Source organism: Salmo salar, chromosome ssa13 (assembly GCF_905237065.1).
Source record: "Salmo salar chromosome ssa13, Ssal_v3.1, whole genome shotgun sequence".
Lineage (NCBI taxonomy): Eukaryota > Metazoa > Chordata > Actinopteri > Salmoniformes > Salmonidae > Salmo > Salmo salar.
This window is the reverse complement of record NC_059454.1, coordinates 10368819-10383978: the sequence shown is the minus strand read 5'-3', so window position 1 is coordinate 10383978 and position 15160 is coordinate 10368819. Positions and strand designations below refer to the sequence as shown.

Here is a 15160-nt window from a genome sequence, read left to right as displayed (position 1 = left end):
AGTCTGTATTCGTCGTCCATCGGTTTGTTTTGTTTAGTGTTTTTCTCATTAAAGTTAATTATGAGCACTCAACCCGCTGCGCCTTGGTCCTCCATTCCAGACGACAACCGTTACACATGAAGTTAATGCGCTGACTATTAAACATGAAGTTAATGCGCTGACTATTAAACATGAAGTTAATGTGCTGACTATTACACATGAAGTTAATGTGCTGACTATTACACATGAAGTTAATGCGCTGACTATTAAACATGAAGTTAATGCGCTGACTATTAAACATGAAGTTAATGCGCTGACTATTACACATGAAGTTAATGCGCTGACTATTACACATGAAGTTAATGCGCTGACTATTAAACATGAAGTTAATGCGCTGACTATTAAACATGAAGTTAATGTGCTGACTATTAAACATGAAGTTAATGTGCTGACTATTACACATGAAGTTAATGCGATGACTAATACAATTAAATTATGCTGATTATTCCAGAGTCAAGATGTTATTTTTGTTTCATACCAAACAACTTTCAAGAGGAGCCACTGTAGAATAAAATATGTATTTATTTGAAGTAGTTATTTATTAGAACCAGCATCGCTACCACAGCATTCCGCAGCGATACACCATCCCATCTGGTTTGCACTTAGTACGACTATCATTTGTTTTTGAACAGGAAAATGACCCAACACACCTCCAGGCTGTGTAATGGCTATATGACCAAGAAAGAGAAAGAGAGTGTCCACAATCACCCGACCTCAATCCAATTGAGATGGTTTGGGATGAGTTGGACCGCAGAGTGAAGGAAAAGCAGCCAACAAGTGCTCAGCATGTGTGGGAACTCTTTCAAGACTGTTGGAAAAGCATTCCAGGTGAAGCTGGTTGAGGGAATGCCAAGACTGTGCAAAGTTATCATCAAGGCAATGGGTGGCTACTTTGAAGAATCCAAATATAAAATATATTTTGATTTGTTTAACCCATTTTTGCTTACCACATGATTCCATAGTTTTGTTGTCTTAGATATTATTCTACAACGTAGAAAATAGTAAAAATTTATAAAAACGCTGAAATGAGTAGCTATGTCCAAACGTTTGACTGGTACTGTACATATTTATTAATATCTTCACATGGTGATGTTTCTATTAGTTAAAAACACAAACAGTTTGTCCTCAACATTTGAAAAAGGGCTTTATTAAGTTGACTGTGTGCTTGTAGTGCCCTGATTTCTATAGATCAATTATTCCAGTCAGTTGGGCCGTTGTATCCGGAAGATCTTATTTTACCATTGCTGCTGTTTTCGAAAGCAGTAGTGTAAGTCTTGTTAATATACAGGGACATTCAAGTTTATACATTTAAAAGGAAAGTGGTTCCAAAGCAGTTGTTTTCTGTTTGGGAGTGACAGTCAATTTAGTGATTCAGACATTGTTTATTTTTTTTTTATTATAATGGCATCCAAGAATGACTCTGCAAACATTGATATACATTACATCTAAATCGCAAAAGAAAGTTATTGGGTGTTTTGATAGAGGATGCCATCATAGTCTAGGATAGGAAGCAACAGTTGGGTTACTAAGGTATTTCTAATCAATACAGTAAAAGAGTTCTTAGACCTGTATAGTAAACCCAATATGCTTTCCAAAATATAATTCAGAATCTATCCTTATACAGCTGGATGTGAAATCAATTGAAATAAAGATGGAGCTGGTGGATGGTTCAGTGTAGCTGCAACAGCTTCTGCCACAGATGCGATACAAGCAAGGCTTTGTGAAAAGAAAGAAAAATATGAATGAATTTCTCCCTGTAGTCTTGACTTGTATGGGGAAGTTAGTCTTTCTCTAGCGAGACAAACAAGAGAGACAACATAACTACAGGGCCTGAGGGCTTTCACACAGAAACTGTCAACCTCACTGTGTAATGCATGAGGGTTTGGAAGGAGAATAAACAACAAGATGAACGATGAGATCAACTAGCAAGTCAAATACATCTGCTGTTACTTCACACACTCGCATGTATAAACACAGGTGAGAGTACACACACACGCTTGCAGTGGTTGAAAAAGTACCCAATTGTAATACTTGAGTAAAAGTATAGATACCTTAATAGAAAGTTAGTCAAGTAAAAGTGAAAGTCAGCCAGTTAAATACTACTTGAGTAAAAGTCTAATGTCTTATTTTTATAACTAGGCAAGTCAGTTAAGAACAAATTGTTATTTACATAGGTAGTATGTACATGTAGATATGGTTAAAGTGACTATGCATATATGATAAACAGAGAGTAGCAGTAGCGTAAAAGAGGGGTTGGCGGGTGGTGGGTGGCGGGGCACAATGCAGATAGCCCGGTTAGCCAATGTGCGGAAGCACTGGTTGGTCGGCCCAATTGAGGTAGTATGTACATGAATGTATAGTTAAAGTGACTATGCATATATGATAAACAGAGAGTAGCAGCAGCGTAAAAAAGAGGGGGTGGGGGGGGGGGAATACAATGCAAATAGTCCGGGTAGCCATTTGATAACCTGTTCAGGAGTCTTATGGCTTGGGGGTAAAAACTGTTGAGAAGCCTTTTTGTCCTAGACTTGGCACTCCGGTACCGCATGCCATGCGGTAGTAGAGAGAACAGTCTATGACTGGGGTGGCTGGGGTCTTTGACAATTTTTAGGGCCTTCCTCTGACACCGCCTGGTGTAGAGGTCCTGGATGGCAGGCAGCTTAGCCCCAGTGATGTACTTTTTTTATAGACCGAGTCACTGGTGCTTCCTGCTTTAATTTTAGCTTGTAAGCAGGAATCAGGAGGAAAGATTTGTGGTCGGATTTACCAAATGGAGGGCGAGGGAGAGGTTTGTACACGTCTCTGTGTGTAGAGTACAGGTGATCTAAAAAGAAAATCCCTCTGGTTGCACATTTAACATGTTGATAGAAATTTGGTAGAACTGATTTAAGTTTCCCTGCATTAAAGTCTCCGGCCACTAGGAGTGCCACCTCTGGATGAGTGGTTTCCTGTTTGCTTATTTCCTTATACAGCTGTCTGAGTGCGGTCTTAGTGTCAGCATCTGTCTGTGGTGGTAAATAAACAGCCACGAAAAGTATAGCTGAAAACTCTCTAGGCAAGTAGTGTGGCCTGCAATTGATCACAATATACTCTACTTCAGGCGAGCAAAGTCTAGAGACTTCCTTATATTTCATGCACCAGCTGTTGTTTACAAATATGCACAGACCGCCCCCACCTCGTCTTACCGGAGTGTGCTGTTCTATCTTGCCGGTGCAGCGTATATCCCGCTAGCTGAATATCCATGTCGTCATTCAGCCACGATTCCGTGAAATATAGGATATTACAGTTTCTGATGCCCCGTTGGTGGGATATTCGTGATCATACCTTGTCTAATTTATTGTCCAATGATTGCACGTTGGCGAGTAGTATTGACGGTAACGGCAGCTTTCCCACTCACCTTTTCCGGGTCCTGACCAGGCATCTGGCTCTTTGTCCTCTGTACCTGCGTCGCTTCCTCTTGCAAATAACGGGGATGTCGGTCCTGTGGGATGTTTGGAGAATGTCTTGTGCATCGTCTTTGTTGTAGAAAAAATCTTCATCTAATCCGAGGTGAGTGATCGCTGTCCTGATATCCAGAAGCTCTTTTCTGCCGTAAGATACGGTTGCAGAAACATTATGTACAAAGTAAGTTACAAATAACGCAAAAAAAAAAAAAACACATAATAGCACAATTGGTTGGAAAACTGCTGCCATTTCTTCCGGCGCCATTTTCGCTGTCTAAATGTAATTGCTCAAATATACAAATATTCTTAAGAATCAAAAGTAAAAGTATAAATCCTTAAATTCTTATATTAATCTAATAAAATAAAATACAAATATTTGTCACATGCACTGACTAAAACAGGTGCAGACATTACCGTGAAATGGTTACTTACAAACACTTACTTAACCAACCATGCAGTTAAGGAAAATAGTGTTAAGAAAATATTTACTAAATAAAGTAACAATGTCACGTTCTGACCAGTAAAAGGGGTTGTTTGTTATTGTAGTTTGGTCAGGGCGTAGCAGGGGGTGTTTGGTTAGTGTGTTTCGGGGTTTGTTGGGCAATGTTCTATGTTAGTCTATTTCTATGCTTAGTTTATTGGTTTGACCTTCAATTGGAGGCAGCTGTTTCTCGTTGCCTCTAATTGAAGGTCCTATTTAATAGGGGTGTTTTGTCCATGGGATTTGTGGGTAGTTGTTCCGTATGTGTAGCTGTGTGCCTCACAGGACTGTTTTTCATGTTGTTTTGTATTAAGTGTTTATTTTTGGTTTTCTTCATAATAAAGAAGATGAGTATTCACATTCCCGCTGCGCCTTGGTCCCATCCTTACGACGAACGTGACAAACAATAACAAATGTTAAATAGACAGCACCATTTTCTTGTTTTTTTAAATGTATGGATAGCCAGGGGCACACTCCAACACTCATTATTTACAAAAGATGCATTTGTGTTTAGTGAGTCCACCAGAGGCAGTAGGGATGACCATGTGTTCTCTTGATAAGTACATTAATTTGACAATTTTCCTGTCGTTCTAAGCATTCAAAATGTAATGAGTACTTTTGATTGTCAGGGAAAATGTATGGAGTAAAAAGTACCATATTTTCTTTAGGAATGTAGTGAAGGAAAACTAAAAGTTGTCAAAAATATAAATAGTAAAGTACAGATATCCCCAAAAAACTACTTAAGTACAGTGCCTTGCAAAGGTATTCATCCTGAGGTGGCTAATTTCTGCATTACCAAATGAGGAGAGTTACAAACTTCACACACAAGTCAGTTATACTTAAAACTACATATTTAATAATTAAGATGCTTTTGCAAAAGGACTTGACCTTCAATGAACCACTGAAAAGTGATTACACAAAAGTACAAAGCTCTTTTATACCCAAGACCCACCCCTCTCAACGTACATGACGAACAACAGATCTTAGGAACTGTTCACAAAGGGACCTTATACTTAATTGTGGATAGGCGGTAGTATTTTCACGGCCGGATGAAAAAAACGTACCCGATTTAATATGGTTACTACTCTTGCCCAGAAACGATAATATGCATATTATAATTAGAGTTGGATAGGAAACACTCTGAAGTTTCTAAAACTGTTTGAATGGTGTCTGTGAGTATAACAGAACTCATATGGCAGGCAAAAACCTGAGAAAATTCCAAGCAGGAAGTGGCCTGTCTGAGAATTTGTAGTTCTTCTTTTGATTCTCTATCGAAACTACAGTATCTGTGGGGTTACGTAGCACTTTCTAAGGCTTCCATTGGCTCTCTAAAGCCTTCAGAAAGCAGATTGAGGCGTCTCCTGTCTCTGGGCAGAGTATAGTAGCTCAGTTTCTCAGTGGTCTGCCTGGTGACAAAGAGATTGGATATGCGCATTCATGAGACCACGCTATTTTTTATTTTCCTCTTTGAATGAATACACTATTGTCCAGTTGGAATATTATCGCTATTTTACAAGAAAAATACCATAAAAATAGATTTTAAACAGCGTTTGACATGCTTCTAAGTACGGTAATGGAACATTTTGAATTTTTTTGTCTTGAAACGCGATAATGTGTTTCAGCCAGAGGCTGCCTCGATATCATTCAGCTTTTTCCCGGGTTCTGAGAGCGTATGGGAGCCGTAGGAAGTGTCACGTTACGGCAAAGATCCTCAGTCTTCAATAAAAAGAGCCAAGATGAACAACAACTTGTCAGAGAGGGCGCTTCCTGTTTGGAATCTTCTCAGGTTTTTGCCTGCCATATGAGTTCTGTTATACTCACAGACACCATTCAAACAGTTTTAGAAACTTTAGGGTGTTTTCTATCCAAAGCCAATAATTATATGCATATTCTAGTTAATGGGCAGGAGTAGTAACCAGATTAAATCGTGTATGTTTTTTATCCGGCCGTGCCAATACTGCCCCCTAGCCCTAACAGGTTAATCACGCCATCTCTTCACATGGTTTAAGAATAGGTAAAGACACATATGAAGACAATGTTCCATTTTGTCCCCCTCCTCTCTATCTGATATTCTGCATAGCAACAGAGATATGTCAAAGACAAGTCTGACCTCTCCCCTCTCTGGGCCCCAAGTGACTGAGCCCCAGGTAAGGGAAAAGTGCAACTGAAATACACCAGAGTCCAAAGGATACATTCTAATGACAAGTATCTCACATAAGCATATTATGCTAATAAAACATCTTAGTTATCTATGATACCCAACTAATTCTGATTCATCCGCCACAATCCCCCTTGGCGTTTTTCCTATTTTGTTGCATTATGACCTGTAATTTAAATGTATTTTTATTTCAATAAAGTCCACCTGTGTGCAATCTAAGTGTCACATTTTTTATTTTTTTTTACTAGGCAAGTAAGTTAAGAACAATTTCTTATTTTCAATGACAGCCTAGGAACAGTGGGTTAACAGCCTTTTTCAGGGGCAGAACGAAAGATTTGTACCTTGTCAGCTCGGGGATTTGAACTTGCAACCTTTCGGTTACTAGTCCAATGCTCTAACCACCACCACTCTAACCACCACTCTAACCACATGATCTCATATACACCTGTACTGAAAGGCCCCAGAGTCTGCAACACCACTAAGCATGGGGCACCACCAAGCAAGCGGCACCATGAAGACCAAAGAGCTCTCAAAACAGGTCAGGGACAAAGTTGTGGAGAAGTACAGATCAGGCTTGGGTTATAAAAAAATATCTGAAACTTTGAACATCCCATGGACCACAATTAACTCCATGATAAAAAAATAGAAAGATTATGGCACCACAACAAACTTGCCAAAAGAGGGCCTCCCACCATAACTCAGGGACCAGGCAAGGAGTGCATTAATCAGAGAGGCAACAAAGAGACCAAAGATAACCCTGAAGGAGCTGCAAAGCTCCACAGAGGAGATTGGAGTATCTGTCCATCGGACCACTTTAAGCCGTACACTCCACAGAGCTGGGCTTTACGGAAGAGTGGCCAGAAAAAAAGCCATTGAAAAAAATAAGTAAACACCTTTGGTGTTCGCCAAAGGGCATGTGGGAGACTCCCCAAACAATAGAAGAAGGTACTCTGGTCAGATGAGACTAAAATTTAGCTTTTTGGCCATGAAGGAAAATGCTACGTCTGGCGCAAACCCAACACCTCTCATCACCCCGAGAACAGCCCCACAGTGAAGCATGGTGGTGGCAGAATCATGCTGTGGGGATGTTTTTCATTGGCAGGGACTGGGAAACTGGTCAGAATTGAAGGAATGATGGATGGTGCTAAATAAAGGGAAATTCTTGAAGGAAACCTGGTTCAGTATTCCAGAGATTTGAGACTGGGAGGGAGGTTCACCTTCCATCAGGACAATGACCGTAAGCATACTGCTAAAGCAACACTCGAGTGGTTTAAGGGGAAACATTTAAACGTCTTGGAATGGCCTAGTCAAAGCCCAGAATCCAATTGAGAATTTGTGGTATGACTTAAAGATTGCTGTACACCAGCGGAACCCATCCAACTTGAAGGAGCTGGAGCAGTTTTGCCTTGAAGAATGGGCAAAAATCCCAGTGGCTAGATGTGCCAAGCTTATAGAGACATACCCCAAGAGACTTGCAGCTGTAATTGCTGCAAAAGGTGGCTCTACAAAGTATTGACTTTGGGGGGGTGAATAGTTATGCACGCTCAAGTTCTCTTTTTTTGTCTTATTTCTTGTTTGTTTCACAATAAATAATATTTTGCATCTTCAAAGTGGTAGGCATGTTGTGTAAATCAAGCCATACAAACCCACAAAAAAATCTATTTTAATTCCAGGTTAGGCAACAAAATAGGAAAAATGCAAAGGGGGGTGAATACTTTCACAAGCCACTGAAGTACTTTAAAGTATTTTCACTTAAGTACTTTACACCACTGCACGTATGCATAAACATGGGTGAGAGTACACACACACACACGCTTGCACGTACTCACACACACACACACACACACACACACACACACACACACACACACACACACACACACACACACACACACACAAGCGCATAGCTTACACTTGTCAGGAACACACACACATTCACAAATACACACATTTATCAAAGAGCCATCAAGCTGATATGACGTGTATATTGAGAATCCCATTACATACAGCATGAGTAGCAGCAACAGGTGTGGATGAATGCTGCATAATATAGATCAGAACACTCAGAGCTGCTTTGAGACTCTCTGTGTGAACTATTACAGCAGCCAAACCTCAGACCCTGACTGTGATAATATAAGCCTTTTTATAAATCCTCTTGAGGATACCGTAGGATAGGGGGCGCCACAGCGCATTTTGAAAAAAAATCGTTCCCATTTTCAACGGCCTACTAATCAAACTCAGAAGATAGGGCATGCATATACTTATTATATATGGATAGAAAACACTCTAAAGTTTCTAAAACTGTTTGAATGGTGTCTGTGAGTATAACAGAACTCAAATGGCAGTCAAAACCCCGAGACCGATTGAAACAGGAAGTGGAATTCTGAATTGTGGACTCGACTTCTCATCTTTCCTTATTAATCACACCGTTAACCATGGTTCAGTGAGCACTTCCTATTGCTTCCACTAGATGTCGCCAGTCCTTTCACAGTGGTTTGAGCCTTATAGAGTCAAAACTCAGTGAATGACACGAGTTTGAAATTGGTCACAGGGGATGGGCCATCACCATTATGACGCCGGCGGCCATGTCTGCCCCCACCTTTGGATACGGTTTTAAAGGCCATGACATCATCCCCCTCGAATCTTATTGGCTCTCTTGGTGTTAGAGGCCCTGAAGATTTATTTTATACAACGTTTGACATGTTTGAACGAACCTACATGCGCAAGCATTGCATTTATTCTGAACTTCAGACCTGCGCTTCGAGAGAGCCATAGGACGCGCTACCAACATCAGGCTAATGGAACGTGAAGTATGGACTTTTTGACCGAAAATACATCTGTTGTGGACCTGGGATGCTTTCTGATGAAGACAACTAAAGGTAGGCGATTATTGACAATATTATACAAGATGAGATGTGACATGCGATTGCTTCCAAGATGGCGCCGAGCTCTGTATATTAGCTCATTTTCTGAGTATCGCATCTCCTTTTATTGCAAAGTGTGATTACCCAGTAAAGTTAATTTAAAATCTGGTATGACAGGTGTTCTCAAGAGATATTCATCTATAAATGTTAGATTGACAATATACATTTAAAAAATCGTTATAGGATAGTAATTTAGGGAAATGTAGCATTGTTTACCGGGACGCTTTTGAGGGGAAATTATGTAGTCAACCTCAGACAGAGATGTAAAATGCTGTTTTTATATATAAATATGACCTTTATTGAACAAAAGAATGCATGCATTGTATAACATGATGTCCTAGGGGTGCCATCTGATGAAGTTTGTAAAAGGTTAGTGCTGCATTTAGCTGTTTTTTGATTATATGTGATGCAAGTGGTTGGTCGGAAAATGGCTATGAAGCTGCTTTTTACGATGGACTCATCAAATATAATCTAATGATTTGCTTTTCCTGTAAAACCTTTTTGAAATCGGACGACGTGGGTCGATTCAGGAGAGGTGTATCTATAAAAAAAAAAAAAAATTATGATTTTTTTTTAATGCTAATTGGCGATATGATTTTTCGCTGGAGAGGTTTTATAACTAGTTATCCTTATCAGTGATTGAACTGCACTTTATATACTGTAGTCAGCCAGTCAGTCAGTCAGCCAGTCAGCCAGCCAGTCAGTCAGCCATTTAGCCAGTCAGTCAGCCATTTAGCCAGCCAGCCATTTAGCCAGCCAGTCAGTCAGCCATTTAGCCAGCCAGTCAGTCAGCCATTTAGCCAGTCAGTCAGTCAGCCATTTAGCCAGTCAGTCAGTCAGCCATTTAGCCAGCCAGTCAGCCATTTAGCCAGCCAGTCAGTCAGCCAAATAGCCAACCATTTAGCCTGCTAGTCAGCCAGCCAGTCAGCCAGCCAGTCAGTCAGCCATTTAGCCAGTCAGTCAGCAATTTAGCCAGCCAGCCATTTAGCCAGCCAGTCAGTCAGCCATTTAGCCAGCCAGTCAGTCAGCCATTTAGCCAGTCAGTCAGTCAGCCATTTAGCCAGTCAGTCAGTCAGCCATTTAGCCAGCCAGTCAGCCATTTAGCCAGCCAGTCAGTCAGCCAAATAGCCAACCATTTAGGCTGCTAGTCAGCCAGCCAGTCAGTGAGCCATTTAGCCAGCCAGTCAGTCAGCCATTTAGCCAGCCAGTCAGCCAACCATTTAGCCAGCCAGTCAGTCAGTCATTTAGCCAGCCAGTCAGTCAGTCAGTCATTTAGCCAGCCAGTCAGTCATTTAGCCAGCCAGTCAGTCAGCCATTTAGCCAGCCAGTCAGCCATTTAGCCAGTCAGTCAGCCATTTAGCCAGTCAGTCAGCCATTTAGCCAGTCAGTCAGCCATTTAGCCAGTCAGTCAGTCAGCCATTTAGCCAGCCAGTCAGCCATTTAGCCAGCCAGTCAGCCAGCCAGTCAGCCAACCATTTAGCCAGCCAGTCATTTAGCCAGCCAGTCAGTCAGCCATTTAGCCAGTCAGTCAGCCATTTAGCCAGCCAGTCAGTCAGCCAATTAGCCAACCATTTAGCCAGCCAGTCAGCATGCCAGTCAGTCAGCCATTTAGCCAGCCAGTCAGTCAGCCATTTAGCCAGTCAGTCAGCCACTTAACAGTCGTTAAGACACTAACAGCTTACAGACGGTAGGCAATTAAGGTCAGTTATGAAAACTTAGGACACTAAAGAGGCCTTTCAACTGACTGAAAAACACCAAAAGAAAAATGCCCAGGGTCCCTGCTCATCTGTGTGAATGTGCCTTAGGCATGCTGCAAGGAGGCATGAGGACTGCAGATGTGGCCAGGGGAATAAATTGCAATGTACATACTGTGAAACGCCTAAGACAGCCCTACAGGGAGACAGGACGGACAGCTGATCGTCCTCGCAGTGGCAGACCACGTGTAACAACACCTGCACAGGATCAGCACATCCGAACATCACACCTGCGGGACAGGTACAGGATGGCAACAACAACTGCCCGAGTTACACCAGGAACGCACAATCCCTCCATCAGTGCTCAGACTGTCCGCAATAGGCTGAGAGAGGCTGGACTGAGGGCTGTTAGCCCTGTTGTAAGGCAGGTCCTCACCAGACATCACCGGCAACAATGTTGCCTATGGGCACAAACCCAACGTCGCTGGACCAGACAGGACTGGCAAAAAGTGCTCTTCACTGACGAGTTGCAGTTTTGTCTCACCAGGGGTGATGGTCGGATTCGCGTTTATCGTCGAAAGAATGAGCGTTACACCGAGGCCTGTACTCTGGAGCGGGATCGGAGGACATTTGGAGGTGGAGGGTCCGTCATGGTCTGGGGCGGTGTGTCACAGCATCATTGGACTGAGCTTGTTGTCATCTCAACGCTGTGTGTTACAGGGAAGATGTCCTCCTCCCTCATGTGGTACCCTTCCTGCAGGCTCATTCTGACATGACCCTCCAGCATGACAATGCCACCAGCCATACTGCTCGTTCTGTGCGTGATTTCCTGCAAGACAGGAATGTCAGTGTTCTGCCATGGCCAGCGAGGACCCCTGATCTCAATTTCATTGAGCACGTCTGGGACCTGTTGGATCGGAGGGTGAGGGCTAGGGCCATTCCCCCCAGAAATATCTGGGAACTTGAAGGTGCGTTGGTGTAAGAGTGGGGTAACCTCTCACAGCAAGAACTGGCAAATCTGGTGCAGTCCATGAGGAGGAGATGCACTGCAGTACTTAATGTTGCTGGCGGCCACACCAGATACTGGCTGTTACTTTAGATTTTGTCCCCCCTTTGTTCAGGGACACATTATTCCATTTCTGTTAGTCACATGTCTGTGGAACTTGTTCAGTTTATGTCTCAGTTGTTGAATCTTGTTATGTTCATACAAATATTTACACATAAGTTTGCTGAAAATAAACGCAGTTGACAGTGAGGACATTTATTTTTTTGTTGAGTTTATGTAATTTCAGATATTTATGATGGCAGTTATTCTGTGCTCAGATATTTATGATGACAGTTATTCAGATATTGTCACACCCCTCCAGGTGTCGCTGATCTTCACCATCATCCCCAGTGTATTTATACCTGTGGTCTCTGTTTGTCTGTTGTCAGTTAGTTTATGTTTTTCCTGTTTCTAGTTTTCCCCAGTTTTGACCATTCTGCCTGACCTGACCCTGAGCCTGCCTGCCGGTCTGTATCTTTCGGACTCTGCTCTGGATTACTGACCTCTGCCTGCCCTTAACCTGTCATTTTCCTGCCCCCCTGTTTTTGTAATAAACTTTTGTTACTTTGAAACTGTCTGTATCTGGGTCTTCACCTGAGCCTTGACAGATATTTATGATGGCAGTTATTCTGCCAGTTCAGATATTTATGATGGCAGTTATTCTGCCAGTTCAGATATTTATGATGGCATTTATTCTGCCAGTTCAGATATTTATGATGGCATTTATTCTGCCAGTTCAGATATTTATGATGGCATTTATTCTGAGTTCAGATAATTAGGATGGCAGTTATTCTGAGTTCAGAATATATGAGGGCACTTGATAGCTGGGCATGTTTGGTTACATTTTTTTTTTATATGATGATTGATGTTGTACTAAACAGCCATATCAATTTCCTCCAGTTAATAGAAAGTTCTTATTCCTATTTATTCCTAAGTGTGTACGTGTGTACGTGTGGGTGTTGGTGGGTGTGTGTGTGTGTGTGTGTGTGTGTGTGTGTGTGTGTGTGTGTGTGTGTGTGTGTGTGTGTGTGTGTGTGTGTGTAAGCAGCTCGAAGGGAACAGACCACAAGCAGCATCAAAGCAAAGCCTGATCAAACTCTCTCCTCCTTCAGGTCCGATGATATCATATTAATTTCTGATAGCTCTGTGAAAAACACATTAATTGGCAGCCTTGAGAAAACTGCAGGCTGTGTCCTTTAAGTTACAACGAGGAATAGCCAACACAACATGGATGTGATGGCCTCTGTCAGAGAGAGAAGTGTGGATAGAGAGAAAAAAAGGAGGGAGGGAGATAGAGAGCAAGAGAGATAGAGAGAGAAAGGAGGGAGATAGAGTGAGAAAAAGAGAGAGAGAAAGGAGGGAAATAGAGAGTGAGAGATAGGGAGAGAAAGGAGGGAGGGAGGGACAGAGAGTGAGAGAGAGAAAGGAGGGAGGGAGATTCAGAGTGAGAGAGAGCAATAGAGAGAAAGGAAGGAGGGAGATAGAGAATGAGAAATAGCAAGAGAAAGGAGGGAGATAGAGAGCAAGAGAGATAAAGAGAGAAAGGAGGGAGATAGAGAGTGAGAGAGATAGAAAAAGAAAGGAGGGAGATAGAGAGCAAGGGAGATAGAGAGTGAGAATGATAGAGAAATAAATGAGGGAGATAGAGAGCAAGGGAGGTAGAGAGTGAGAATGATAGAGAAAGAAATGAGGGAGATAGAGAGCAAGGGAGATAGAATACAAAACTGCTCCAGTAGCACCAATCCCCAGACTTCACATTAGCAGTAGAACCATTGCATCAGATTAAGTGACATCTTCAGATGGACTCAAAGAGACATGAAGAGACATGTTAACAGGCTTTGTTTGATTGTTTGATAATCTGTTTATTTTCCACTTCCCTGACCTCTTAATGGAAATTGACGACTGAAACCAATACAGGAACAGTCGAATTAGGCTACAGTAGCCCATGCTTTTACAATGAACCTGGTCAAATTATATCGGTTTAACGGCTCTATTGTCCTTCCAAGAACCCCACCCCAATCCAATCCACAACATTATCGTGCGGCACAGTGATCGTCACTGGTTGGGGAAAAGACTCGGCTACATGCAGGCTATTCATCCACTACATTTCACTGCAGGCACCAAAGCATTGATGAAAGGAACTTCTACCCCCGCGCCAACAAACTCGATATCAACTGTGGCACGCGACCGTTTTATTCACAGGCTGGAAACGTTGCGCAGCAAGCGCTTGGGGAAGAGGGTTTAAGCACCCACCCCAAGTAGTCCCTACCCTATTAACATAATATTAGGAAAATCGATTCAAAGTTAGACATTAAATTTCCACATTAACCACAACAAAGAAAGCAGGTTTCTATAGCCAACCGCTGTCCTCCTTGCGCATCAGAAAAGCAAATTAGAGGTTTCTTGACGAAATGTCAGACCGTTACAATACTCATTGAATAACCCATCTAACGGTAATCGGCAACGAATTGCATCATTACAATGAAATATAGCCTATCAACTCTTCTGAACGCTGGACTGCAGTGCCCTGCCCCGTATTTTCCAAAGCGCAACGGACCTATCCAAAGTCTGTGAGAGAGACAGAGTAGTCAGCTGGCTCAGTGAGCTTACCTGCATGACACTGTGATCTCCACTTTGGTTGCCGGAATTTTTCCCGCAATGGGATCGAAGTCACACACCGCAGCCATGCTGTCCAGCTTGTCCATTACGTCTCCCTCCATGCGCGCGGGAGACCCGGGACAACTCCCCTGTTCACTCAGCCTGACCGGGTGCAAGTCTCTCTCGAGCGTTTCACCAATTCTCACGCCGTCCTAAGCCTGGCGCGAGTCCGCAGCGAGCTTTCCACTGAGAACAGAGGGACCAACCGTCAGTGGATGAGCAGAGGAGAACAGAAGAACAAGAGATCAGAAGTTCAGCCAAATCTGTTAAGTGCTCTCCATTTGATATACACCACTATACAGGAAGCTCGTATCTAATGGAAACGCGAAGTAATTGTAGGCCAATTAATTTATAATGGTGCAGTTCAAACCAAGTCACAGTGTGCTCTTCTCTCTCTGTCTTCAGGCAGAGTAGATGATATCTACTGGCGAGCGTTTGAAAAACTAAAATCTCCCAACGAACAACTCCACCCCTTTCTGAAATTCTTTCACATAGGCTACTACTGCCTGACTGCAAGTGCGACTGGCTGACTGACAAACTAACTGAATGACTGGTTGACTGACTAACTGCCACACATGCGAATCCACTGTATTGATTAAGGACGTGGATCATTATATCGCTCCAAATGATTTCTCATGGCTATTAAAACATCATCAGCTAACCATCGGACACTAATTAATGAATTAGCCCATTAATAATTAGCCCATCTTAAAAGCGA

General features: G+C 42.4%; 1 protein-coding gene across 2 annotated transcripts in view; it reads right to left on the bottom strand.

Annotated features, from left to right (window-relative positions):
* LOC106566415 (copine-5) overlaps positions 1–14896 on the bottom strand; it is a 250283-nt gene extending 235387 nt beyond the window's left edge. Inside the window, exon 1 of one of the 2 annotated variants that reach the window (XM_045692916.1) lies at positions 14395–14896. In XM_045692916.1, coding sequence (XP_045548872.1) covers positions 14395–14504 — 110 coding nt within the window. In that variant the 5' untranslated portion in view covers positions 14505–14896. The remainder of the gene's footprint in view (positions 1–14394) is intronic. The other variant, XM_045692915.1, reaches the window with a different exon arrangement.
* Positions 14897–15160: the final 264 nt, after the last annotated feature.